The sequence below is a fragment of the Astatotilapia calliptera genome, chromosome 1 (assembly GCF_964374335.1).
Source record: "Astatotilapia calliptera chromosome 1, fAstCal68.1, whole genome shotgun sequence".
NCBI classification, from domain to species: domain Eukaryota; kingdom Metazoa; phylum Chordata; class Actinopteri; order Cichliformes; family Cichlidae; genus Astatotilapia; species Astatotilapia calliptera.
In genome coordinates, this window is record NC_137422.1 from 27,682,125 (window position 1) to 27,709,373 (window position 27,249).

Here is a 27,249-nt window from a genome sequence, read left to right on the forward strand (position 1 = left end):
AAGAGTTTAGTGAATGAGAGAACAATACTGTTGTTGACTAGAGAAAAGTAGCAGGCGAGAATAAGTGACACATAACAGGAGATGTTTTGTAAAGTATATAAAGGCATCACCAGAAAGGAGATGTATGTGGCAAAATTATTCTTAATATTAAGAAGGAAAAAAGGAAGGAAGGAAGGAATAAGCAACTAAAATTACAAAGAATAAAATAAACTGGTGTGAATACGGAAGAGTAATGGCCATGATTAGAGCACATGTAATATGGTTGCAAAAGTAGGAGTCCCAGTAACTCCAGTGGTGAAGATATTTAGCATAAGATACTGCGATTCAAGTCAATATAAAAGGAAAAAAATATATAACTATTACTATTTATAGCTCAGTCTTATTTAAAGTTTATAGTTTTTAAATGGTTAAAACTAATGATGCTGGATGATGGTTTTGAGTCACCATCAGTTAAACAGAATCAAGTTCAATATAACGTAATGCTTGGGTGCTGTCAAAATTCTACAGTTGAGCATCATGTAAAAGACATGAGATAAAAAGGACAAAAAACAAAAAAAAAATAGGGGCACAGAGAGGAAGAGCAGTTGGGTCAGGTCAACAAAGACTAAGAAGAAGAAGACAAAATTGGAAAAAAAAAAGACCTCCACCAAAGGTGACTTTAAAATTGTCAAATTCAAAGTAATGTTTTCACATTACCATGAAAATGTATTGATTCTATATATGATATGGAGATAGCAGCCAGAGGTGTCTCTCTGCAGAAGCGAGAGCTCCTAAGAGCTCATTTAATCAAAATCTGATTACTTGATTGGATCCAGCTGGCTAACTTACAATTAAGCTTAAGACAGTAGGTGTTCAAGTTTTCATTTGAACCAAAGGGACCGAGGCCTTGTCATGGTGTTGTGTGACTAGATGCTCTCAGATCTCTTTCTTAACTTAATATTTTGGAAACTGATTAATTCCATATTCCAAGCTATCCCTGTTCTCACCCTTCACACGCAAAACAAGCAACGTGAAATCAGTAAGTGGATTTTGACTTTGTGTGTCATCAGCATGTCACTTTTGCATCTTCAGGCACATTTTCACCTTTCCTCTCTCCATTTCTCTCAGTCCGTCTCTTCTGTTATCACCCTCCCTCTCCTTGTTATTCACTCTCCAATCCTCTCCCACCCTCTTTAGTCCCACATCCCCCCTCTATGCTTGCCCTTACTCACTATGAACTGTTAGCAGCTCTGATGTACGGCCAATATTCTCTCTATCATATTAGCACGGCTGAAGTGTGTAAAGGAAGAGATAGGAAAAGAAGGAGAGAAGGAAAAGAGAGAGAGAGAGAGAAAAGATGGGGAGGAGACACATTTGTTCTACTCATCTCAGCGCTAAAAGATACAATTACCTCTCACAGCATATTATCCATGTTTTATACCATCCCAGGGCCCCATGCCTTTGCCTTGCCGCGCTCACCCCATGTAAGGCCCATATTTTAACACTAGCTATGACAGTTTATTTAAGAAAAGAAAATTGTCCCCAGGGAGATGGAGAGTGAGAGAGGGAGAGACTGTGTGTGAGTAAAATGAGAGGGAAAGAGGGAAGGGCAAAGAAGGTGGAGAGGGAAGACAATGAAAGGGGGAGAGAATGAGAGATAGATGAGGTAGCGAGAGAGAATGAGAAAGGGAGGAAAAGAAAATTATCTTCTGGTAAAAAAAAAAGACAAAGAGGAAAAAAGAGAGAGAGGGTGACACACCAACCTTTTAATAAAGACCATAATTCTCAGACTTTTTCTTTCAGAGCAAAAAGCAAAGTGGATCCCTTTAACAAAAAACATTCACGAGAACATACTGAGAATTTACTCTGTAAAAAATGGAGAGATGCTGAAATGAGACAAATCAAATACATTTTTTCCTCAAAATGGTCTGTTCAATGTAGTTTTTTCTTGTTTTATCAAAATTTTAAAAAAGAAATTAATAAATTCTTCCTTGTTTATATTTAGCCCAGTTAGAGACTAAATAAAGAAGATATTCTTGTTTTCGCTGAGAAGCCATGGATGCACCAGTGAATTGTGACCAGGTTAAGTTTGGGCCATGTTGAGCTTGAAATTTCTCCAACACATTTTCTCTTATTGGGAATAAACCTCTACTAACTGCTTCCTCTCCCTGCTACTTGTGACACCTAGATGATGGTGCAAGAGGGCAGATACAGAACCACACTAAAATGTAAGAAAGTTGAAGATAATCATAGCAGATAGCTGCCCCTCTCTGAGCCTCGTTCTGCTGGAGGTTTCTAACTGTTAAAAGGGAGTTTTTGCTTCTCACCATTGCAAAGAGCTTTCTAATAGGAGGTTGCTTGATTGTTAAGGTTTTCTCCAGAATACTGTTGGGTCTTTACCTTACAGTAAAGAATACTTTGACTATTGTTGTGATTTGGCGCTATACCGATAAACCTGAATTAAATAAAACCGAATTAAACAAACAGCTCCTTTTACTCTAACAAGGTTGAAAAGCTTTTTCTTTTCTTTTTTAAATCTAAAGCACCTTGCAGAACCCTAGCCGGATGCATTTTTAGCTCTCATATCTCCAAGCTCCAATGGGAATGAAACCTCTAACCCTGCTTCTATTAATGCCTTGCTCTCACCACTAAGCTGGACCACACTACACACTAACTTAAACCACTGATGTTAAATTAATTAATTAATTTCAGGCTAAAAAAAATCTACAATGGGCATGCACACACACACCTTTCTCTCTATGTAATTGATGCCAGTCTTGTGCCCTTTTGCCTCCAGTGCCAGCAGGCAGAGGGCTACCATAGAGGTGTCCACTTCACCCCTGCATAACAACCTTGCCTCACCTTCACACACATACAGACAAGCACACATAAATGCATGTAATCTGGTGCACACAAACACATGCAGAGAGCATACAAAAGGGTGCATAAAACGCTCCCTTGCATGTACACATAGTGTATGCTTATGCAAAGTATAAACTAACACAAAGTAACCTTCAGTGCGTATCTCTATCTTTCTCTGCCATTCTAGGTGGTACAGAGACAAAACCAAAACCAGGAGAAGCTAATTGGACAGAGTGTGGTGAATCTGCTTGTATCTATATGACATGTAAGGCCTTCTTCATGTCGTATAGATAACATATAGATAACATGTCATAACTTCTACATTTATTTTAAGCGCATAATATTAACTAACATTATAAAGGATTTTTGTATTAAGTCAGATTTAAACAAACAGCAGATTTTGCCCAAAGTCCTGTACTATCAGATGTTTAAAAGGAGAAATTCTATTCATTCTAAAAATATATATAGCAATATATTGACCAAAGGTTTATTGTGTCCCCCCCACAGAAACGAGACAACCTTCCTCCAAGACCATACTGCTACATATGACATATAGTAGACAACACAGGACTACATAAAGTGCAATGTACAAAAATTGCACATTACTTTAAAGTATCGTGTGACATGATACTTTCTATATGTTGACAATACACGCAACACTTGTAAAAATCATAATTTCAAAGTTATAAGGCTGTCAACTGTTGATCAATAAATAATTAAGTTAATCTTGCAGACCTTGGTGGATGTAGGCCAAATTTTAATAGATTGTTACATGAACCGAACTTTTATCAGAATTCATTTAAGATTTTTCACACTATCACATTTACAGAAAGAAAGACGTGCATGCAAACGCTACCAAAAGCATAACCTCCTTGGTGTAGGTAATAAAGGTGGGTGTTTCCAAAGACTGTGGTGTTATCAGGCGAGTTAGTTCAAAATAGCAGCTCTCTGCCAAGTCTACACCAGTCCATATACACACAAAGACACAGGCCAGAGTCTAATTGCGCATGAAAACATTCATTAAGGGTATTATGACATGCAGTAGAAGTTTTAGCAGCCAAAGTGTCTAAGAGCAGATTAGTGAAACAGATGAGCTGTCACAGTCCTTAGAATAAATTGGAGAGCAATGGGAACAACTAGTTCTTTCCCTCCAATAAATACATTGATACAGATGTGTGTCTGCATGTGTGTCCTTGTAATCCTGACTGGGCCTTAACTTAGAATGACACCCAGACACATACTTAACTTGTCAGTTTCCCCACTTTTTTTCTCTGTCTTTATGGCTGGGACTCTCTAAGTATATGTTGAGCCAATGTGTGCATCCTCTACTTTCATATATTACTATATTTAATAGCAAGAAATGAAAGTTTCCAGTGTGACTGGTTGTCCATGCGAGGAAGGACAAGAGTTCACAATTTTAATATTATTGGTATCTGATTTATCTCACAATTCTTCTTCATCATGCTCAGCTACTACTGAATTTCCCACACGACTTATGACACTGGGACATAAATTTGGTGAACTTCAATCATTCATTTAGCATTTGTTCAGATTAAGGAAGGTTAATTGTCTAAAAGCATTTTTAAAAATCGTTTTCTCTCTTGCAACCCAAATCAACCTACAGACAATGTAAATTCCAAAACAATCCAAGTAAGCCCAGTAAGGCTAAGGTGCTACAGGCCAAAAGGATTAAAAGATAAATAATTGCTATGTATTATTTTCTCTGTAAACATTTACTTTTAATGTCTACATAAAGAATCAGATCCATCAACCCATCCATTCATTTTCTTCTGCTTATCAGGGTTGAGGGGGGTTCGGTGCCATAGGGCTACCATAGGGCTACCATAGGGCGTGAGGTGGGGTACACTTTGGACAGATCGGTAGTATCAGGGCAGAATCAGATCCTTTTTTTGTTGTTGCAACTATTCATTGTTGAAATATGTCCCACCACTCACCATTGCTCACCACAATATGAATCTGTAGGTGTGATGAGCAGTTTTCTCTCTCCATGTGAACAGAGCTTTCTACAAGAATAAAACACACTGAAAGAGATATGGTGGTGAAACTGACAATTCATAAATAAGGCCAACCAACCCAAGCATACACTGTGGATTAATTACTGAATGCCTTTGTGTTCCTAATTAATGTTATTGCACCTTGATAAACAGTGCTTATGTTCTTTGGATCCCAAGATGATGCATTCATGTACAAAATGCCCTAATTTCTATCAATCATAAACAGAAATGCAGCATAAGAAAGCCTCTCCATAGAGGACGCAAATTTAGGCTTTAGCTCTTTAACAAGCTCTTTAAAGAGAGGTTAAAAGGAAAGACTTTGCTTAGAACAAATTCAGTGGGTTTTAAAAGCCACTTCCCCGGATTTCCAAACTCAGCTGACTTTGTTCTTACTTAACGTAAGCTTAGACCATGCAGAGATTGCTGAAAAACATGAAAGCACTCTGAAGCTACAACAGAACCTGTGTCTGAGTAGAAGCAATTAAAAACTGTGTCATCAATATAACAACATTTTATCATATAAAGATAACACTTGTAGACTTCCTAACACAGACGTAACAAGCAACAGCGATAACTCAGTAAACAAAAAACACAATTTATGGTGCACGAGTAACATTTCCAGATTTTGAAAACAAGTGCATTTTCTCAAGATCTCAGTTCCTATAGTAGATCCACCTCAAGACTGACATAATTTATTTGCACAAAAGAGTAAGTAAAAGTAAAGAAAAAAAAAAAGTAAAGAGCTCCATGACTCTAATAATTCATTTAAGTTTGACATTGTGACACAAAAGACCAACCACACCAAATTATTCTTATACACAGATCAGTCAGTGTGAGACTAGTTGTACTGAACTCTTCATCCACAGCTGTAGAGCAGATGCTTTTCTATGGACAACTATCAATTATTAGTATATCCTGCAAAAAGTCACTGAAAGGTGAGTCCAATGATAGACTGACTTTACAGCTATCACTTAACTACACTGAGCCACATCCCCGCTTCCCCCATTTCTCTTCCTCTGTCATTCCCTCCCTCCCCCAGGCAACATTTTCCTCCGCTATTCTCTACATCGTTACCATAATCAGATAAGACAACTACCTAGGGAGCACCAGCATCCCTACAGCACCTTGCTCCTGGCACCCCTGTGTGTGTGTGTGTGTGTGTGTGAATTGCTCCTGGCGCTTGGAAACCCGCATCCCTTTTGACTGTCTTTTTTGGTGTTTTGATCTTTACAAACCGACAGATGACGGGTGGGTGTGTGTGTGTGTGTGTGTGTGTGTGTGTGTGTGTGTGTGTGTGTGTGTGTGTGTGTGTGTGTGTGTGCGTGCACTATATGTGAATAAGAAAGGTTTCTAAATTACAGAGTTCCTTCATAGGGTAATATCTGTATTGTAGCTGACAGACTGTTACAAATTACCGCTGAATTGTGAGTATGTGTCTGTGTAGCAAGCCAGTAGATAAGTGTATGTGTGTGCAGGAGAACAGGGGTATGCGAATGGTGTTTAAGTGTCAAGTATGATTATGTTATTCTTCTGAATGGTCAAAGCAGATCACATCACCATACCATTAAACAAAAGGCAGACTGATTCACAGAGAATTCACAAAAACAAACGCATACAAAGTTTTGAAACACCTTCAAGGGGCACCAACGTAACACACTTTTAGTAAATTACTGTACTCTCCCATGCCTACACTAATATGCAACAAACATATAAAGCATACTGTACAAAGGCATATATGACAACTGTACCCCCAGAGGCAGGCATCCTGTACACACGCTAGCAACCAACTGAGCCATCAGCAAAACTACATTTAGCCAACAACATGTTAGACTGCCAAAGTACTGTTCCATCAACACCAGTCAGCAAGCTTGTAAACTAGACTGTCAAGTCAAATTTTCAGGCTAGACACAATGATTTTCATTTTAAAGCAGTGCACATTATGGATAACGTACTCAGAACTCCTGGTTTCCCAACCATTTAAATGCAAAACGAAGGTGCTATTAATGTACATTCATTAATGTAGTTACATTTGACACTGTTAGCTCACTTTAAAGCACTCATCCACTTTAGTTATTATGGAACTTATTTTACTGTGTTTTGAGAACACATGGTATTAACAAAGAAAATTTTAGATATATCTTTTTAAAAATATGAAAAGCAAGGTCATCAATAAACAAAATTCCAAAACATTTTATTAGCATCTAAAACAATTCTGGGCTTAACAAATGACTCAGATTATTTCATTATAGATTTGAAAAAATAAAATATATTTTAGAATCTGAAAATAAACTGGTATCTGCAGTCTGCTCTCAGTTAGACAATAATTTCAGCACAGCTTCTGCATCCAGTAATCCACCTTCCTCAACTGCGCACCAGTTCAATATCCCATTCCCGACTTATTCACCACTACAATAATTATTTATCTTTTATCCAACTACAGTTCTCTTTATTCAATCATCATTTACATATAGCTTGCTCTGAATAAAACTGTAGCAACCTTCATATCAAAAGATGCATATGAGGCACAGTAACTGTTGAGCACAGGATTTTACACTGATTTGTATGAGGGTCAAAACGATTTCTTCAGCACTTCTAGGCATAAATGGTCATATTTTTTTTCTTTTTATCCCATACACCCCAATACTCACCATATGATGAATAAAACCAATTTAGGAAAAGTCATGAAATATGAGATGATGGATTTTCTTTTAACAAAGTTGCATAATTTTTAAATACCAAAGGTGTCATGAATCGCCGTGCGGCAGGCAGGAGTAGGACCCAAAATGCAGGACTCACAGGCACGAGGGGATGAACTCAAAACTCAGCTTTATTTTCCGGCAGAACCAAATATACAAACTTAAACTAAACTGGGAAACCAAACTAAGAACTCACAGAGAGACACAGGGAGATCCACACACGGCATGAGGGACGACGTCACGCTGAACAGAGGGAGACGTAGACAGAAATACACAGAGGGTTAACGAGGGGAGTGGGAACACACGGGGAACACAGGTGACACTGATAACCATAACGAGACAGGGCGGGGTGAACTGAACACTGACGGGAGAGGTGAAACAGGGAGCACAGAGGTTCAGACAGGAGGAGAGAGAGCACGAGTAGAACACCAACATAACAGGCAGGGGAGACACGGAATAAACACGAAGGGGGACGAGGGCTCATAAATACATAGAGGGGCACACAGGGAGACATGAAGGGCAAGGGATCAAAACTAGAAGCCATAGAATAAATCACACAAGTACAATAATACGAAAATCACAAAGAACTAAAAACGCTGGGTCAGGAGACCCAGGACCGTGACAGTACCCCCCCCTCAAGGGCTGGCTCCAGACAGCCCAAACACAGAAAAACAAAACCAAACAGAAAACAACCCAGGGCGGGCGGCGGGGGCCCAGGACGGAGGGCTCGGAACAGAAAACAAAGAGCATAGAAAACACCGGAGCCCAAGAAAACAACCCAAAACACAGAGCAGTTCAGGGGGCCGACCGTGCGGAAGGCAACGGCGGAGACGCGGAAACAGTTCAGGAGGCCGACCGCGCGGAAGGCAGCGGCGGCGGCGACGACGGAGCAGTTCAGGAGGCCGACCGCGCGGAAGGCAGCGGCGGCGGCGACGACGGAGCAGTTCAGGAGGCCGACCGCGCGGAAGGCAGCGGCGGCCCTCCAGTCCCAGGCGTGCCGGCCATGGCCCGGTGGGCGCAGGGCCAGACGAGGCGGCAGAAGCGGAGGCTGGACCAGACGAGGCGGCAGAAGCGGAGGCTGGACCAGACGAGGCGGCAGAAGCGGAGGCTGGACCAGACGAGGCGGCAGAAGCGGAGGCTGGACCAGACGAGGCGGCAGAAGCGGAGGCTGGACCAGACGAGGCGGCTGATGAGGATGCTGGACCAGACGAGGCGGCTGATGAGGATGCTGGACCAGACGAGGCGGCTGATGAGGATGCTGGAGCAGACGAAGCAGCTGATGAGGATGCTGGAGCAGACGAAGCAGCTGATGAGGATGCTGGGGCAGACGAAGGCTCTGATGAGGAGGCTGCGGCAGACGAAGGCTCTGATGAGGAGGCTGCGGCAGACGAAGGCTCTGATGAGGAGGCTGCGGCAGACGAAGGCTCTGATGAGGAGGCTGCGGCAGACGAAGGCTCTGATGAGGAGGCTGCGGCAGACGAGGGCTCTGAAGAGGCTGCAGCAGACGAAGACTCGGAGGCCGGGCCAGGCGAGGTTGCAGAGGCTGAGGCCGGGCCAGGCGAGGTTGCAGAGGCTGAGGCCGGGCCAGGCGAGGTTGCAGAGGCTGAGGCCGGGCCAGGCGAGGTTGCAGAGGCTGAGGCCGGGCCAGGCGTAGCAGAAGCACAGGCGGATGTAGCCGGGCCAGGTGATGACGAGGCGGTCGCAGATGGCGGCTGGACAGGCTCCTCGGGCCCTCTAGCTGATGCGGCGTGAGGCTGGACGGGCTCCTCGGGCCCTCCAGCTGATGCGGCGTGAGGCTGAACGGGCCCCTCGGGCCCTCCAGCGGAGACAGGAGGCTGAACGGGCCCCTCGGACCCTCCAGCGGAGACAGGAGGCTGAACGGGCCCCTCGGACCCTCCAGCGGAGACAGGAGGCTGAACGGGCCCCCCGGACCCTCCAGCGGAGACAGGAGGCTGAACGGGCCCCCCGGACCCCCCAGCGGAGACAGGAGGCTGAACGGGCCCCTCGGACCCTCCAGCGGAGACAGGAGGCTGAACGGGCCCCTCGGACCCTCCAGCGGAGACAGGAGGCTGAACGGGCCCCCCGGACCCTCCAGCGGAGACAGGAGGCTGAACGGGCCCCCCGGACCCCCCAGCGGAGACAGGAGGCTGAACGGGCCCCTCGGACCCTCCAGCGGAGACAGGAGGCTGAACGGGCCCCTCGGACCCTCCAGCGGAGACAGGAGGCTGAACGGGCCTCTCGGACCCTCCAGCGGAGACGAGGAGGTGCTGGCCGGGCTCACTGGAACCCCCAGCGGACGAGGTAGATGGCGGCGTGGGAGCCACGGAGTCCTGGATGAGCTCATCCGAGCTTCCAGCAGGAGCCGATGTAGAGCCAGAGAGGATTGGGACCCCGGGCTCAATGTTAAGCTGGCTAGAAAACCGCACTGCTACGGGGAACTGGGCCAAAGGTTCAGGTGCGAGCTGAGCTGCTGGACACACGGGGACCTGAGCTGCTGGACACACGGGGACCTGAGCTGCTGGACACACGGGGACCTGAGCTGCTGGACACACGGGGACCTGAGCTGCTAACGGTGGAGAAGTAAATGACTGCACAGGGGACTGAACTGATGTCTGTAGTAACGGTGGTGGTGAGAGTGGAGTCGGTGGTGGAGTTAATGACTTCACAGGGGAATGAACTAGAGGTAGTGACGGTTGTGGTGCTGGTGGTTGAGTGGGTGACTGTGCTAAAGGAGGCTGCACTGGGGACACTGGAGACTGTACTGGGGAAAGCAGGGCTGCAGGAGGCTGCACTGGGGACACTGGAGGCTGCACTGGGGACACTGGAGGCTGCACCGGGGACACTGGAGGCTGCACCGGGGACACTGGAGACTGCACTGGGGGAAGCAGAGCTGCAGGTGACTGCGCTAGAGACTGCAGTGATGGTTGTAGTGGAGGTGTGACGGGTGGAGGAGTGGCTGAAGTGGCTGCGGGTCGGGCGGCTAGTGGCTCAGCTACAGAGCATATTAACGGCAGGGCTATGGGTTGAATGACTGACTGAGTAGCAGCCTGAGTGGCTGGGTGTAGTGACGGTTGTGGTGGAAGAGAAACAGGTGGTAGTGTGGATGATGGAGCTAAGGGCGACTGAGTGGCAGACCGAACTGATGACTGAAGCGATGGTAGAGGTGAAAATGGAGCTTGTGGTGGAGTTAATGGCTGAGCTAGCGGGGACACAGGAGACTGAGCTGCGGGTGGCGGCGAGGGAGCTAACTGAGCTGCGGGTGGCGGCGAGGGAGCTAACTGAGCTGCGGGTGGCGGCGAGGGAGCTAACGGAGCTTCTGGCAGCACAGAAGGTGAATTAGAAGGCCGAATGTCCGGCTGTGGGGTGGCGCGTCGGCGGCGTGAATGCCGTTTCTTTTTTGATGATGGCTCTGACGGGCCGAGCGGCTCCACATCCGGCCCTTCAGGCAGGTGGGTAGTAGCAGCTGGGGGATGAAGGTGGAGCTCGTTGCGGATTAAATCCTGTTCGAGTGGGTGGAGCGCACTGAGTAGCCAGGGAAGACCAGAGAACAAGCGCTGTAGCTTGGTTTCCACAGCACGGCGAAATTCCTTCCCCTCATGTTCGAGCCACAGATGCAGGAGTCTTTCCACGGAGTAGATTATGTCCAGACGCAGTTCTTCTGGTGGGTTGAGTGCTGCTGGGTCCATATCTGGTGACGTCGTACTGTCATGAATCGCCGTGCGGCAGGCAGGAGTAGGACCCAAAATGCAGGACTCACAGGCACGAGGGGATGAACTCAAAACTCAGCTTTATTTTCCGGCAGAACCAAATATACAAACTTAAACTAAACTGGGAAACCAAACTAAGAACTCACAGAGAGACACAGGGAGATCCACACACGGCATGAGGGACGACGTCACGCTGAACAGAGGGAGACGTAGACAGAAATACACAGAGGGTTAACGAGGGGAGTGGGAACACACGGGGAACACAGGTGACACTGATAACCATAACGAGACAGGGCGGGGTGAACTGAACACTGACGGGAGAGGTGAAACAGGGAGCACAGAGGTTCAGACAGGAGGAGAGAGAGCACGAGTAGAACACCAACATAACAGGCAGGGGAGACACGGAATAAACACGAAGGGGGACGAGGGCTCATAAATACATAGAGGGGCACACAGGGAGACATGAAGGGCAAGGGATCAAAACTAGAAGCCATAGAATAAATCACACAAGTACAATAATACGAAAATCACAAAGAACTAAAAACGCTGGGTCAGGAGACCCAGGACCGTGACAAAAGGAGTCCAAGTAACCCCTTTGCCGTTTCTAGTGTTAAATCTTTTATAATTTTATTTGAAACTGGAGACTGGACTTTTGAGTATTATCCTGTTTTATTGTCTAATACTTTAAGCTGTACATGGTCCCCTCCACTTTTATATTTTAAGCCATTTGTGTTTACTTTAGATACAACCTCATTATACCTGCCATGTGCTTCATCATAAAACCCTTTTCAGCATTTTTCGGCGTGCGCTCATTTACAGTAAAATCTAGGCTCGAAGTGCTGAGTTTACATAGAAAGGTGACCACGGTAGATTTTTCTCCATTGTTAACAGTTACTGTATGGTGTCTTATGGCATAGAATTGTGGTTTACACATTTGCCTTCCTGGGAGAAGACACAAATCCTTGGGGGAAACCATCTGAACACTGCCAAGAGATATATGGAGCTGCATATATTAAAGTGTACATTTTAGGAAATCCTCAAGTCTCAGGAAAACATTGTCAGACCATAAACAAAAAAGCATAATGTTCCATTGAAAAACCCATCAGACTTTTGACAAAACATTATCAGACAATATGGTCTTAGAACAAATGGCATCAGACTAAAATGTCTCCGATAAAATGTGTCTGTGAAGGTTCTCAGTCATCCAGGTCATCGTAGTCTAAGGAGCTTGGAAAGAAAAGCGTCTGGACTTCTTTGAGTTGCTTGAAGACGTTTCACCTCTCATCCAAGAAGCTTCTTCAGTTCTAAGGTCAAATGGTGGAGAGTCCCAGATTTAAACCCAGTGGGAGTTTCCCCCCAAAGAGGGACAAAGGACCCCCTGATGATCCTCTACCTAATCACATGAGCCAAGGTGTGAAAGCGGGTGTGGGTCACAATCAGCCCGGGTTTCTGGTGAGGTCATTGTGAAACCTGGCCCCACCCTATCATGTGATTTCCTGAGGTCAGATGGCCCAGGATGTGAGTGGTCGTTAAGGCGTCTGGGAAGGGATCTCCAAACTGGCTTATAGATGGCAGACAGTTGGTGTCGTAAACCACCGCCTCTGTTCAAAGATGGTCGCTCACAGTGGACATAGATGGCTTCTTTCACTCCTCTTTCAAACCATTTGTCCTCTCTGTCCAAAATGTGAACATTGGCATCCTCGAAAGAGTGACCTTTGTCCTTAAGATGCAGATGAACTGCTGAGTCTTGTCCCGTGGAGGTGGCTCTTCTACGTTGTGCCATGCGCTTGTGAAGTGGCTGTTTGGTCTCTCCGATGTAGAGATCTGGGCATTCCTCGCTGCACTGTACAGCATACACCACGTTGTTAAGTTTGTGTTTAGGAGTTTTGTCTTTCGGGTGAACCAGTTTTTGTCTGAGTGTGTTGCTGGGTCTGAAATGCACCGGGATGTCATGCTTGGAGAAAAACTCTCCTGAGTTTCTCTGATACACCAGCTACATAGGGGATGAAAATGTTGTTGCGTCTGTCTTTCTTATCCTCCCTCGCTGGTGTCTGATCTTCTTTTCCGTGCCTCTTTGCTGACTTTATAAACGCCCAATTAGGATAGCCGCATGTTTTAAGTGCTTCCTTTACATGTGTGTGTTCCTTCTTTTTCCCTTCAGGCTTAGAGGGTGTAGGGTGGTGGTGTAGGGTCCTGATTACCCCAAGTTTGTGTTCCAGAGGGTGATGGGAGTCAAAGAGGAGGTACTGGTCCATGTTTGTGGGCTTCCGGTAAACTTCAATGTTGAGGTTGCCATTCTCTTCAATGTGCACAGCGCAGTCCAGGAAGGGCAAACAGTTGTCCTTTGTGTCTTCCCTGGTGAACTTGATGTTTTTATCCACGGCGTTAATGTGCACAGTGAAAGATTCCACTTCTCGTGTTTTGATTTTGACCCAGGTGTTGTCTACATATCTGTACCAATGGCTGGGTACTCTCCCTTTAAAAGAGGTGACACGGAGGAGCCCATGGCACAGCCATGTTTTTGTCTGTAGAAACCCTCGTTGTATTTGAAATATGTAGTGGTAAGGCAGAGGTCTAACAGTGTGCAAATCTGATCGGGTGTGAAGTTGGTCCTGTCTTCCAAGGAGCCGTCTTCTTGTAGTCGTTTTCTGACAGTGTCCACTGCCTCCGTGGTAGGTATGCAAGTGAAGAGGGAGACTACATCAAAGGACACCATGGTTTCATCTGGGTCCAGGGTAGGTTTCTGGACCTTGTCGGTGAAGTCGGTGTAGTTCTTGATGTGATGTGGGGTGTTCCCCACAAGAGGTGCTAGGATGGTAGCAAGGTGTTTCGAGATGTTGTAAGTGGCTGAGTTTATGCTACTGATAAAAGTGCCTCAGAGAGAAGCTTCCAGCAGGTGACGCTGTTATCAGGTCAGGGCCTGCATCCTTCAAAGGACTGGTCTAAGTAGGCCGGGTAATGCAAAGGAAGGACCTGCGAAGACTAGCTGACTGTTAAATTAGACGGTCTAACCAAGCCTACAATGCACCTCCTGTTGCCTAGCAACCGCGACAGTAGCAGCTACAGCCGTGGACGATCGAAATAGAGAAAGTCTTTATTTTATGCAATTTATTTTACTTTTATTGGAGAAAATTGTGATGTTTCATCAGAGGTGTATGTTAGAACGCCACAGCCATGGCCTGAGTCCCTTTAGCCAACAGTAATGTTAACTTTAGCTAGTAAACTAGTTTTCTAGAGTAGCTCATGAAACTAGTCTCTTTTCATTTTGACGATACAAATATAATAGGTCTTATGTTATATTATATATACTTTTATACATTAAAAAGTTATCAGTGGTGGAATTTAACTCTGTTGTCTCAACTATTACATTTTAGTTCAAATTTAAGGCATTTATTTCTATTTCATATTACTTTATACCTGTATGACTGTCTGAAAGCTTTACTTAGTTATATTAAAGGGCAATATCACAGTAACAGCTAAAAGTAGACTAAAAAGATTTGATCCTTTTGTAGATTTCAAATAAAATTAAATGTAAACTGATGTAGTAAATATTCTTATACTGGATGAAAAGTTCCAATATCATAATTTTCTTAAGATTTTAAAGATATAAGAGCATTAAAACAGGCTGATGTTTTTTGGGTAATAGGGTCTAATAGGAGAGAGGATACAGACACATGACATCCTTATAAAATACTTAGACAACTTCATGACAAGAACTGCAAAAACAACTTTTTGCAATTCTTTTGAATATTTTATTTAAGTCAGCTGCATACGTTTTCCACTAAAACCAACACAATCCCACTTCGTTAAGAACATTTTTTAACTAAATATATTCTGGATACATCAAAGCATTGTCAAAGTTGTCTGTGCTTGCCTTTATTTTTCCTTCTTTCCCCTGTCCTTTCCTGCAGGAAAAACATCAGTGATTCATCACAAATTTATTTTTGTCATTCCCTGAATGAAGCTGTTATATTTTGTGTTGGCGATACCTCTGCAAACAAGAAACAAACATCTAGAATTTCTTTTAAATGATTCCACCATTTTCTAAACTACAGAGAACCGCTATTTGTTCTCATCTTCTCTGAGCTGCTGCTGGCTCCTCTTCCTCATCATCTTCCTCGCATTGCTGAATTTTCCGGCTGTTTCATCAGGGGTGGAAAGCCTCTGTCTCATCACCTCTCACTGGTGGGTTTTTCAGTCTCTCCTGACTCTGAATACTTGCGGAAGGAAATTAACCATGCCACTTAACAACAAAATCAGATAACTTTGTTAAATATCTGTTAACTATCAGATCAAAACACAATTTTCTCTTAGAATTACATGGAAATATTTTATATATCAGAGAGAAAAAAAAACTAAAAAAGGGGAAACAGGACAGAATCCTATCTTGGGCTTTATAAGAAAGGTAACGGTCTCAGGTTGTATAATATAAGCATGCCAAAAACAGCAGAAACAAAATGAGGACTTATCCATTTACTGTCTGTCTTATTATCAGTTGCTCATTACAAGATGAGAGCTCATGTAACTATGACTTCCGCATGTCATGGTTAAGTCTGTCTGTTTCCTTAACAAAATCCACAGGTCAAAAGTGAACTGTCTGCTCATTTTTTCCCAAAACCTTTAAGTACATTTGGCTTCACATCGCCAAACAGACTCAGCTTGGCCAGAAACTAACTTAACAAACTAACTGACCAACCAACCAAATCATGGAGGACCTAACCCACATTTAGTGGCAATATCAGTAATGTCACATAACTTGGCCGAAAGTGAGTCTTTGTTATACTCACAATTGTTCCGCTGAATATTTGAGGGCGATAAAACTCAGCACTTACTTTTAAAAGTTTATTTCTGGACCACTTCGTTTGACCATCCACCATTTTTCCCCAAAAATTCCTTCAACCTTGATTTGCAATGAATCCTGGTATAGGGAGGACGAAGCATAGGTGCGACCCATCCTCCAAAACTGAGGAAAGTAGGACGCATTTGTTGGCCACATTTGGATGACACTGGACAGCTTTCATCATTTCACTCTGACATAATCGGTCTTCAAATGTGGCTTTTGAAGGAAGCAGCCCCTGAATTTGGACACAGCCATGTTCTGCCAGTCTCGCACACTGATCACTTGGAAAATAATTTGGCTGGCAGGAAGCTTCTCACTTTTTTCTGAGACTGTGTCGTCTGATGTGGTTTTTCTGAAGCCTTTTAGTCTGATGGCGTTTTTTTCTGAGACCATATCATCTGATGCCATTTTTTGAGCCCTTTTAACCTGATGTCGTTTTGACTGAGACCATTTAGTCAGAAGCATGGAACCTTTAGTCCAATGTCATTTTTTCTGGGACCTATTTAGTCTGATGCCCTTTTTTTCTGAGACCTTTTAGTCCAATGTCGCTTTTTCTGAGACCTTTTTAATCTGGTGCTGATTTTTCTGAGACCCTTTAGTCTGATGCATTTTTTCTGAGACTATATCGCCTGATGCGTTTTTTTTCCGTTTTTAGTCTGATGCTGTTTTGTCAAAGGTCTGATGGGAGGTTTGATGGGAAAAGTTATGCTTTTTTGTTTATGGTCAGACATCTGAGGCCTTTATCTGATGTCTGAAGATGTTTTCCTGGATTGCCTAAAATGTATGCCAGCTGTACTCAACAGCTAAATTTCAGATCATATTGCTAACAGGATAAATTCTACTAATGCCTGTTAAAATTTGTGTTTTGTTCTGTTTTTACAGAAAAAAAATACAACTTAGGTTGCAAGAATTTAAGGCTTACCATGTTAACCATATTTTCCCCCTACACTAGCCTTAGTGTTATTCAGAGATCCTGAAAGAGAGAGATTGTCCAGTGGAGTAATCTGTAAAATGATACCCTTCAACGGACCAGAAACACTCACATCAACACACATAGGGATCCATTTGGGGCCTCAAAACTCTCTCCACTTCACTACCTGCCATTTTAGTGTGATCAGTGCTAATGAAAGCCTCATTTTGTCCAGACCACCTTGTATTTCTTACTGAATGTTTCCTAAAATTTCTACTTCATATAAAACTTACATCAACTCATAGTGTGGAAAAAAGAAATAAAAATGAATAAAACCAAAGAAACCCAAAGAAAACACACAGTACATATATATGTAAAATATTTAGACAGAAAAAGGCACTGCATTGAGAAACTCACAAGTTCACTTGAATTGTACCGATAGATGCCAAGTTTAGCTGGGAAAAAATATTGATAACTTAATTAGACAAATGTATTTAGTTAAGAATTATCAACCAATACATCAAATTTTATGTACAAAAGCACATGCACTAAAGTACTGCTATCTAAAAAAAAATATTAAAAGAATCAACAATTAGAAAAATATTTAAGTAAAATAAAAATGATACAGTTGTATAGGCAAGACTGTACTTTCTTTGTTATATTGTACAAATCACGGAAAAAAGTCCCAAATAACTTAAGTAACTAAAATTCAGCAGCTTTGTTTTTTGTTTGCTTGTTTGCTTTTGTTTTCATTCAGGCCATAGACTTTTGAAATATTGTGTTGAAAGTGTAAGGAAAGCATTTGTGTCTGTGTGTCTGAAGTAATGTGTATGCCCCTGGCCCCAGCAGCTGTTCCAAAACAGATGTTTTCCAGTATAATTACCACCAGCTCACAGAGTGGATGAGAAAAAGATGGACAGAGAATGAAAGAGTAAAACAGACACAGAGGATGACAGAGAAAATCAGATTATAATAAAAAGAGACAATTCCGCTTTCACAGCCCTAAGTACTGCAGCTACAAACAAAACTCATGGTAGAATGATTACAAGCGGGCTGGGTGTAAATATACACGATCAAATTCATGTACCTCTGACAGTGTCCAACCATAGCATCTTTAACACGACTCACCATGGGGATACTTAAACTATGTATTACTCACCTGCAAAACAAGATGTGTCCAGCTCTCCAGTCCTAGTCTGCCCTCTGTTCTAAAGCTGTTCATAGAAGTCTGATTGTTGGACTGACCATATCGCAGAATGATAGCTTCCCCAGACACGGTCAGAGAAAAAAACAGCCGCTGCTCTGAACTTTTCTCCAGGAGCATCCTGAGAGAAACAAAAAACACACATAAACAATAAAGGATTCAATTATGTCTGCATCAGTTGACAGTCCAAAAAGGTTCACATGAATATTTAGCAGTAAGAATTTTAAAGCTTCACCTCAGGAAACAAAGGGAAGAATGGACTCTAACACCCATGAAGCTGAGCAACACTACACACAGTCTCTCATTCTGACATTTTCACATGGAATATCAATATTTTACATGACTGTAAGGTTTCCGCTGCTACGCTGAGGCGCAGACGCACACACTCTCTACGTGTCATATTAACCACCATCACTGACATTTTATGGGAAATCATGGCTTTTATGAACCCAGAGCAGGAAACCCTATAAATCACAGTTAGGTACATGCAAGAGAAAAAGAGCATTTGAATGTATGTCTGTACAAGCACGTAGGTATAAAAGTGAGTCTCTGTGGAGAGAAAGATAGAAAGACAGGCTAAAGAAAACAAATATAAAAAAAAAAACACCAATAGGTAAATTGCTATAAGTACAACACGAGTCAGAAATTATTTCAAGTACTTTTCCTTTAACACACACATAAAAGTGTCTATTAAGGAAGGTATGCAATTATTACTGGCCATACATATTGACCTGAACATCACAGAGTCCAACTTAATTTTATGTGAGCAGCAGTCTGATATTAAGAATGATATATGTGGGGAAAAAAATAAAAAAAGTAAAAAATGTTTGCTTCTTTGTTTTAAAGCTATATGCTTACTTAAAATTAAGCAATTTTTAGACTGTCAACCTATTGGTTTATTGGATAACAAGACAATTTTGTAATTTTCTCATTTGACCACCACAGTGAATTTTAATAAAGACAATCCAGATATCTGGAGTGCATATTTTCAGCTTTAATTGAAGGAGTTTTAACAAAAACAAAATACAAATATTTTAAATACATGGCCCCTATTATCAGAGGTAAAATAATTAGACAAGTAACCGACAACCAGTTTTATGTCAATTTCATGTCCACTTCATGTCCACATGACTCATAATTCAATGACAAATTAAACAGATAAAAGTTCTGGAGTGAATTTCTAAGGATGGAACTTGTATTTGGTAGCAATTGACTAAAGCTCTCAATATGAGGTCCAAAGAAAAGTTGAGGTCAGTGTCAATAAGCTGAAAGAAAAAAAAAAAAAACACCTAGTGAGAAAAAAATCTCAGACAGATAACATTACATTAGTTTAGGAGTATCTTATCAACTACATGTCAAATGTATAGCTGCCAGTAGAACTGGATCACTGTTCTTTATTGAGGATGTGACTGTTGAAAGAAGTAGCAGCATGAATTCTGAGGTGTGCAGGGCTCAGATTCAGCCAACTGCTGCAAAACCGATTGGACAGCAATTTGTAGTGCAAATGGATAATAAAAGTAGGCATACTGCAAAAGCAAACCAAGAGTTTCTCAAGACATAGAAACACTCTACAATAGCCAAGTTAGTACCACACTTCTAGGATTTTCAAGTACTACAAACAATCCTTATCTTTACAACTTGTCCAGCCCTTTTGTTTGTCTAAAAATGGTTGAATTCCTGAATAGTTATTACAACATTTTGTTGAAGTTGAAAGTTTGAATTTTAATCACATCTTTATTGCTGGACTTAAAATCCACTTTGGTAGTATGCAGAGAGGAGGAAAAAAAAGCATCGCTGTCCAAATACCTATGTACCTAACTGTACATCACAATACTCAACATACACACTGCTACTACTATCACCATAATCTGTTTCTATAAAGCAAAGCCACAGTGTTGTAAAAACCATCGTCTGGAAGAACAGGTGGCTGGGTCTGTTCATTGTTCAGAGGGGAGGGATGTGAAATCACAAAGAGGGGGAGGGACACAGAGAGTGGGGTGAGGAAAGATGGACAGAGGTGAGGATAGAGACCTCCTTTCATCTGGCTTCTTTGATGGCAGCCATGATCATCTCTACTACAAAAGAATGATAGCCAACGACAGCAGCAGAAAGAGAGCAACGGAGAGAGAAAGAGTGAGTGAAGGGGGGGAGATATTACTTCCATTCAGTTGCATTCAGCCATACAGGTGTCATGTTCCACAGACCAAGACAAGACTTGTCTGTCATTTGAATCCTGAGACAGACAACTTCACAAACAAAAATCACAGCGTGAAATTTAAAGGAGAGATTTGATCTCTGAATGATTCTCCATCTGAGTTAAACTTAACAGACACTGACATTTAACTGAACATCCACAGAGTTTGTACAACATGTATGTAGCCTGTCTGGTGTTAGACTAAAGCTCCTTCAGAGCTATCACTAGTGTAAAGATCCTGGTCACACTTATCTTTTTGGTACACTGCTGAATAAGTGAATGCAGTATGTCTGGAAATCTCCAAATATTCTTAACAGCTCACTCAAAATTTCCAAGTAATCCACAAAACAGGAAACCTGTCCTTGTTTGTGAAAATGGTGCAAACTGTTCCTGATCATATTAAAAAAACAATATAATGACACTTCACCAGATCATTTTATGTTTCTTGATGAGATAAATTAATATTACAAGTCTTTTGAATACTACTGTAGTTATATAATAAAGTTATGTAAAGCTTTTTATTGCTTTGACATTACCTGAGTGTCAGATGCATTTGAACACTACAAACGTGAGACCGAGCCCATCAACTCAAGGCTGCATTTTCCACTACTAGCATAACATAATTTTGTTAACCTGTGGTTAATGCAGACACTACATTTTTACAGTTAAGATAAGATGGTTTCTCTGCAACTGAAGCTGAATTTAGTTTGATACTTTTATTTTAAGCTGTCCATCCCTAGTCTGACAGTGTAAAAACAGCTCACTGCCAAATCAATTTAGTCCTGCTTTATCAGCTAAATTTTTGAATTTAAACAAAGGCATTATGTATTTTTTTTTTTTAGCTTACTTTCAATTTCTTGACATGCCATGTTGTTCAAATCACCTGCCTTAAGTGTTGCTGTATGTAGGAAGAGATAGGGTTGCGGAGTAAAGCCAGCTGACCTCTTTGAGTGTGGGCAAGCGCCTTGTCTATGTGAGTGTGTGCATGTGTATGTGATTGCAAGCTGATCTGAGAGTGTGTAACTCTGCACCACGCTACCCTTGCCTGGAACATACCAGCACACTCTCATCCACTGTCTCTTACACACAACATGTCTGTGACATGACAGCTAATTGTTTCCTGATGGTTATACTGATCTCACCAGACCTGACCTGCTCCTTGTTATTGGATCGATATCACAGGGCTTTCTCTTTCATGTAAATATTTGTAAATCATATTTAATGTCATACTATCATCATATATATACATTTTGACTAAACTTCACAGTGGTCTAGAAGGAGTGGTTTATATGTCATCGCTACAACAGGATAGTGTAGCACTACTCTGATGCTATATAACAGTATTTGAGACCCAGTACTAATAATTGACTATATTTAAATACATTATCCTCCTAAGACCCGAACTCTTCCACTACATGTATTTTTAATTTTTCTTTGATATTTGGGCATATTGGGGCCTGATGAATGTAAAAACAAAGAATTACCAGATTTTTTTTTTCCCTTATTTTTGTTTTTAAGAAAAATAAGAGCCACAAATGAGGGTATTCGTCTAAAATTTTGATAGAACAGTAGCAGTATAATGTCCTCGTAAGTGGATATCAGGCCCTTGTAGAGAAAAATTTAGTATTTTGGTCTAAATAACCCAAAATGTGATGTCCACATACGTGGACGCCAGGTCCTAGGAGGTTGTATAAAATTTTAATATTCATGTGTGTTTCACCCATTCCTAGTATTTTGTCCTGTCTTTCTCCCCTCAACCCCAACCAATCTCATCCGATGGCTACCCCTCCTTGAGGCTGGTTCTGCTGGAGGTTTCTACCTCTTAAAAGGAAGTTTTTCCTTCCCACTGTAATCAAATGGTTGCTCATAGGGTGTTGTCTGATTGTCTGGGATCTTTACTTTACAATATAAAGTGCTTTGAGGTGGCTGTTGCTGTTATTTGGAACAATCTAAATAAAACCTGAATTGGATCAAATAGATATTCAGTCTTTTTCACCTGTTGCAATCATACAAAGGGAACATCGGGCACAGACCTACCTGTCCTTTTACTGACTTACTGCAATGGTGATGGTGTTTTTCCCAAAACAAATTTCACCATTTAGGTTTTTGTTTTGTTTTTTTTAAATAGGATTTGTCAAGAAAACAGCCACGCCATCTTCTCATGTTCTGCCTCTATTTCATCTGATTGGCTTCTCTTTTTCATGAACTAGCCTTTCCAATTCCTTTTTTCCACCTGATTTAATTGGCTTCTTTGCTGACTGTAAACATGGCTTTCAATCAAACGGAAAACATTTCAATCAAAACCTAATGCATTTTGCTAAATATTTTTTTTGTTTCCAACAACTACCAGAACTGCAGCACTTTACAGAAGAAGGAGAGGGTTTGAAGGGATGATGCAACTGAAAGATTAGCCAAACCTCAAGTAATAGAAAACATATATGATAACACACACACACACACACACACAATTAAATAGCTGCCATGTACATGCACACACAGCTATCATCTGTCTTTTGCTTCTTATGAGTTAAGAAGTAAACAATCATTGTCTGTCAAGCCATCTAAACATTTTGTACTGCACAATGAACTGTATGATAAGACTAATAATTAAACAATTTTAACAAAAGCAGTACTCAGTGGATGATTCGATTTAAAGAAGGATTCTTATCTCCAATTATGCAATGACAACTGTATTCTTACAGCTTACATAATTCAGACTCACATTTCCCTAGCAGAGCTTGGTTTTATCCACAATGCCAAGGTGAGGGAACCCATTGCTCCAAGTTTCTGTGAAGGGGGAGTGACCAGGCACCCATCCTGGCCTGGCTGAAACAACAAACTGCTGGATCCACTAGAAATCCCATCGAAACTGTTAGAGGTTCCAGCTTCTCTCTGAGTACCAGGACGAGTGTCGTTAGTGTCTTCAGTTACACAGATACCCCTGATGGAATGAAGTGCAGGCATGTCAGTATGTTCTCCCTAAGAAACCAAATAACTTGCAGTTATTAGCAAGACACCGATTGTAATGTCATTAACACAATTTAATAAATAAGTCAATTGTTTTATTTTTTTAATTGATTCATTTTGCTTTGCCTTAAAGGTTTTGACAGAAAATAACTAATAAAATACCTGACATTACTCTGAACTTAATGAAGCTACCTGTGTGCAGCCAGCAGCAGCGGAGCATACGGAGGCGTGGAGGATCTATAGGGACACTCTTGGACACAGAAGGCCTGATAACATGTGAGCAGTTCAGCCTGAGAAGAAGGTGACTGACAGTAGCTGCTCCGCTCTGGAAAGCCACAGGTGTAACGAGGCGGCGAGGTCGACACGGGTTTAAAGGCAGCAATGTTCTCCATTCGTGGGAAGTGTCCCTGTGAAAGATTGAGAAAGTCTGATAATCCCTTTAATCCTGGTGTCTTGCCATGTTTTTGTAGCTTTGGGGACTGCAGCCACAAACATTTGGATACAATAATAACTTGTAAGGCCATATACTGTATTTGAATCTACTTCAAAGAAATAATAACAATATCAATCACAATGTAACACAAAAAACTTTGTATAGAAAACTCTTACAATTGCATGTGATGTATTTATCAAGATTAAGACCTTTACAAGCAAAATAATTAAAATATATAGGCATATTATTTGAATTAGTTCAACTGGAAAATGTACTCTTTGCAAATGATGTATCTGAAGATGTTTTGAGATACAAATGTGGAAAAAGCATAGGTTTACATGATGAAATTAATAATGATGTAATAATTTTTTTTCTTCAGATTTATTTTGACTCACTGCAGCAGTGCCTCAACTTACCTGGACAGAACTATTATTAATGGGTTAGGGTAACCCTAGCCTGACTTCTAAACAGCATCTGAATCAGAAATGATAATCTTTAAGCAGCTCTTACCTGTGAAGAAGCAGGTTTTGGACAGAGGCTGAGGAAGAGGAGAGGTAACCAGAAAAGAATATAACGCCACCTCATCCTCATGATGTTCTGCCTTTTCATCTTTTGTTCACTGATGTTCTTCAGGGACAACAGCCACAGAAAGATAGGCCAGAGATTATTTTCCCTCTCCCTTTGTGCAATTTCACCCTCTTTTTCTGCAACTGACAACATCCCAGAGGCATCTGTCTTGTCCTTCCAACTTCTGTGCATATCATTTCTATTTCCCCACTTGCTGACATTACATAACTTACGAAGTGATTCTCTACCTCCGTTCATTCTCCATTTGTTGTGTCCTATGCCCCATGTTTGCCTTTCCCTTTGCACATTGTCTCCCTTCGCCCCTGCCTCTGTTTTCCAGTCTCCCTTCTCTTCAGTCCATCTCAGGCCTTTCGCTCCACAACATTCCAGAATCAGTTTCTCCGAGGGATCCAGCATCTCAGGTCTGGACTTTGGAACATTCCTGCAGGCAGAGAGATGTTTCTGAATTTGGATTTCTTTTGGAAGAGTTCTAGCAGGATTTGAATAAGTGATGACTGTCATGCTTTCATGCTTTAAGGGTAACAGTAACATTTTTTTACAGGCCAGTGCTCCTGGGGTGAAGCTATGACTCTTAGCTCTCTGTTACACTGTCCCTCACAGGCACACACATATACACACACACACATGCACACAAAAACCGTAACCAAAGCCCTCACATGATAGGTAGGATTTTACAATCTAGAGAGGGAAAAGAGAGAAGGAGAGAAGGAAAGAGAGACCTGGTCAGACCAAAATCCAACATGAGACAAATCTGGGGAGAGTGAAATGCCATGCAGGCTATTCCCTAGCCAAAGCCTACACTATCATGTACAGCTTGATGGAGGCACAGCTCAGCTGATACTGCTACATTGCTTTTTCCTTTTCTTCATTTCCCATTGAATTAAACATGCCCTTTTTCCTCTGGCATCTGGCTCCCAGGTTTTATCCAACCAAACGGGCTTTCACACAAGTTTGTTGGAAATTGAGGCTTAGCGGAAAGCTCTCTTCATTACAATACTTAGCAGCTTCAATTTCGCATTTAGACGCACAAAAAGAGGCCAGCAGTGCAGTCATCTCTAGTGTTAGATTACTTGGTCCAGGCTTCAATCTATACTATCCGTTAGGAGATAGAAAAGCTTACACTTTATCTAAAACCGCCTACAAGACTATGTGCTGCGCAAATTTGTAAACCTATGCAGATAACAGCCTAAATATGTGGTACGTCTATGAGATTTACCTGTCGTTGCGGACTCCCCGCACAAAGCTCTCTCCCCATCACAAGTGCAGCGCCAACAAACATTCAACCTGTTGCTCTGACATGAGTCGTACAAAACAAGCTACCTGTTCCTCCACACACCTGTCTGTCAGCGGTAACAGACGCCGCTCCAGAAGAAAAAATAGTCCTTTCCAAACATGACTTGAATTCTTTTTTGCCTGTTACAGTTCAACAGAAAAAAGCCAAACCAAAAACTGAACTTGACAGAGCTCCGCTTTTGTTTTGTTTTTTCCTCTCTGTCTTACCTCTCTCATTCAGAACATGCGGCGCGCGCTGCTAAGCAGATTACCGCGAGCTGCCATCTGGCCAGCAGCGCCCGAGGCGGCAGGATACCGGGCACAAAGTAACGGCGGTGAAACGTTACACTGTTGTGAACCAAGTAACGGAAACTTGAGAGCCCCGGAGGCGGCATGAGAGCAAACAGTGCGACATATCCGTTTTGCATCTGTTACAGAACACCAAAGATTGTCTTTGACAGCAAGGCATTAATTTGCGATTTAAATAATTACCCCCTGCCTGGTAGTAATGTTTTACCCCCCACCTACGTGGGATGCGTCTGGGTTGCAGACAAGTGGCTCTCACAGGAAAAGAGGAACGCTATCAAGGTCGCTAGGCAACGCTGATTTGCTCCGGCCACTTAAAGAATTGCAGGAAATCATTTATAATCTCATGTCGTTCATATATTATTCATTTATGTACATATTCAACCTATGTGCCAAATCGCTATATAAGTATTTAATGCAGTCTCTCACAAATAAACCAATCAATCAGGAAAATAAACAAGCCATTAAAATCGTATAAATGATTTTGCTAACCATCTCAGTAAACCTTAGTTTAAATATGGATCAGCATTGTTCAGCTTAGTTCCAAGTTTAGTATATCATTATCATTATTATTATTATTATTATTATTATTTACTAATAAGCCCTGTAGCGTAGGTCACTTAGCCGGCCCCCCAGTTGAAATAAAGGAAGGAAATTATGAAGAATAATGAAAACGAGACGCATTAATTTTGAGAAAAAAAAACAAGGCTGTTGAGGGGTTGTTCAGCAGTTCGACTCAGCGGGGATCCACACTAACACTGAGTGACTCTTGATAAATATCAACAGTAGTTGATTATCCCAGTAGGTCTATCATGAAGCCATGGATTCAAAAGTAACCAAATTGCGTAGTTTATATTTAACTGTATATGTGATATGGTAGTAATTTACATACAAAAAGTGCATGTGCATTGCTGACTCATGTCATTTTATCTCATTTTATGTCATAATTCAAATTTAAATATCACATTTTAAAATAAAAAAAATATAGAGAAAATGTAGATAAACGAGTCTGATTCAATTTTGATAAGCAATAAATAAAAAGTGAAGTTTCTGAGTATTTTCTATTTCCGGTTCAAATGCACAAGATGAAAAGGCCGTAGGGGCGGGGTTCGTTGGTGGGGTGGAGTGGCAGAGAATAATACTGACAATGTTCACGTATGACAGTAAAAAGAACAACAGAAACGGTTCTTCGGGCCTGCACAACAAATTCTGTTCGTTGCATTTTTACATTTTAGTCCTATAGGCGAGTCTAAGCCAGTTATATGTAAAACATCCC

At 41.9% G+C, this 27,249-nt stretch overlaps 1 protein-coding gene across 1 annotated transcript in view; it reads right to left on the reverse strand.

Moving 5' to 3' along the window:
• Window positions 1-26,203, reverse strand: part of ush2a (Usher syndrome 2A (autosomal recessive, mild)) — a 222,513-nt gene extending 196,310 nt beyond the window's left edge. The window contains exons 1-5 of the mRNA XM_026171366.2: window positions 25,896-26,203; window positions 24,318-24,816; window positions 23,567-23,781; window positions 23,130-23,348; window positions 18,169-18,334 (exon numbers count right to left, since the gene is read on the reverse strand). Of these exons, the coding sequence (XP_026027151.2) occupies window positions 18,169-18,334; window positions 23,130-23,348; window positions 23,567-23,781; window positions 24,318-24,791 (1,074 nt within the window). The 5' untranslated portion in view covers window positions 24,792-24,816; window positions 25,896-26,203. The remainder of the gene's footprint in view (window positions 1-18,168; window positions 18,335-23,129; window positions 23,349-23,566; window positions 23,782-24,317; window positions 24,817-25,895) is intronic.
• Between the last annotated feature and the right edge of the window lie 1,046 nt (window positions 26,204-27,249).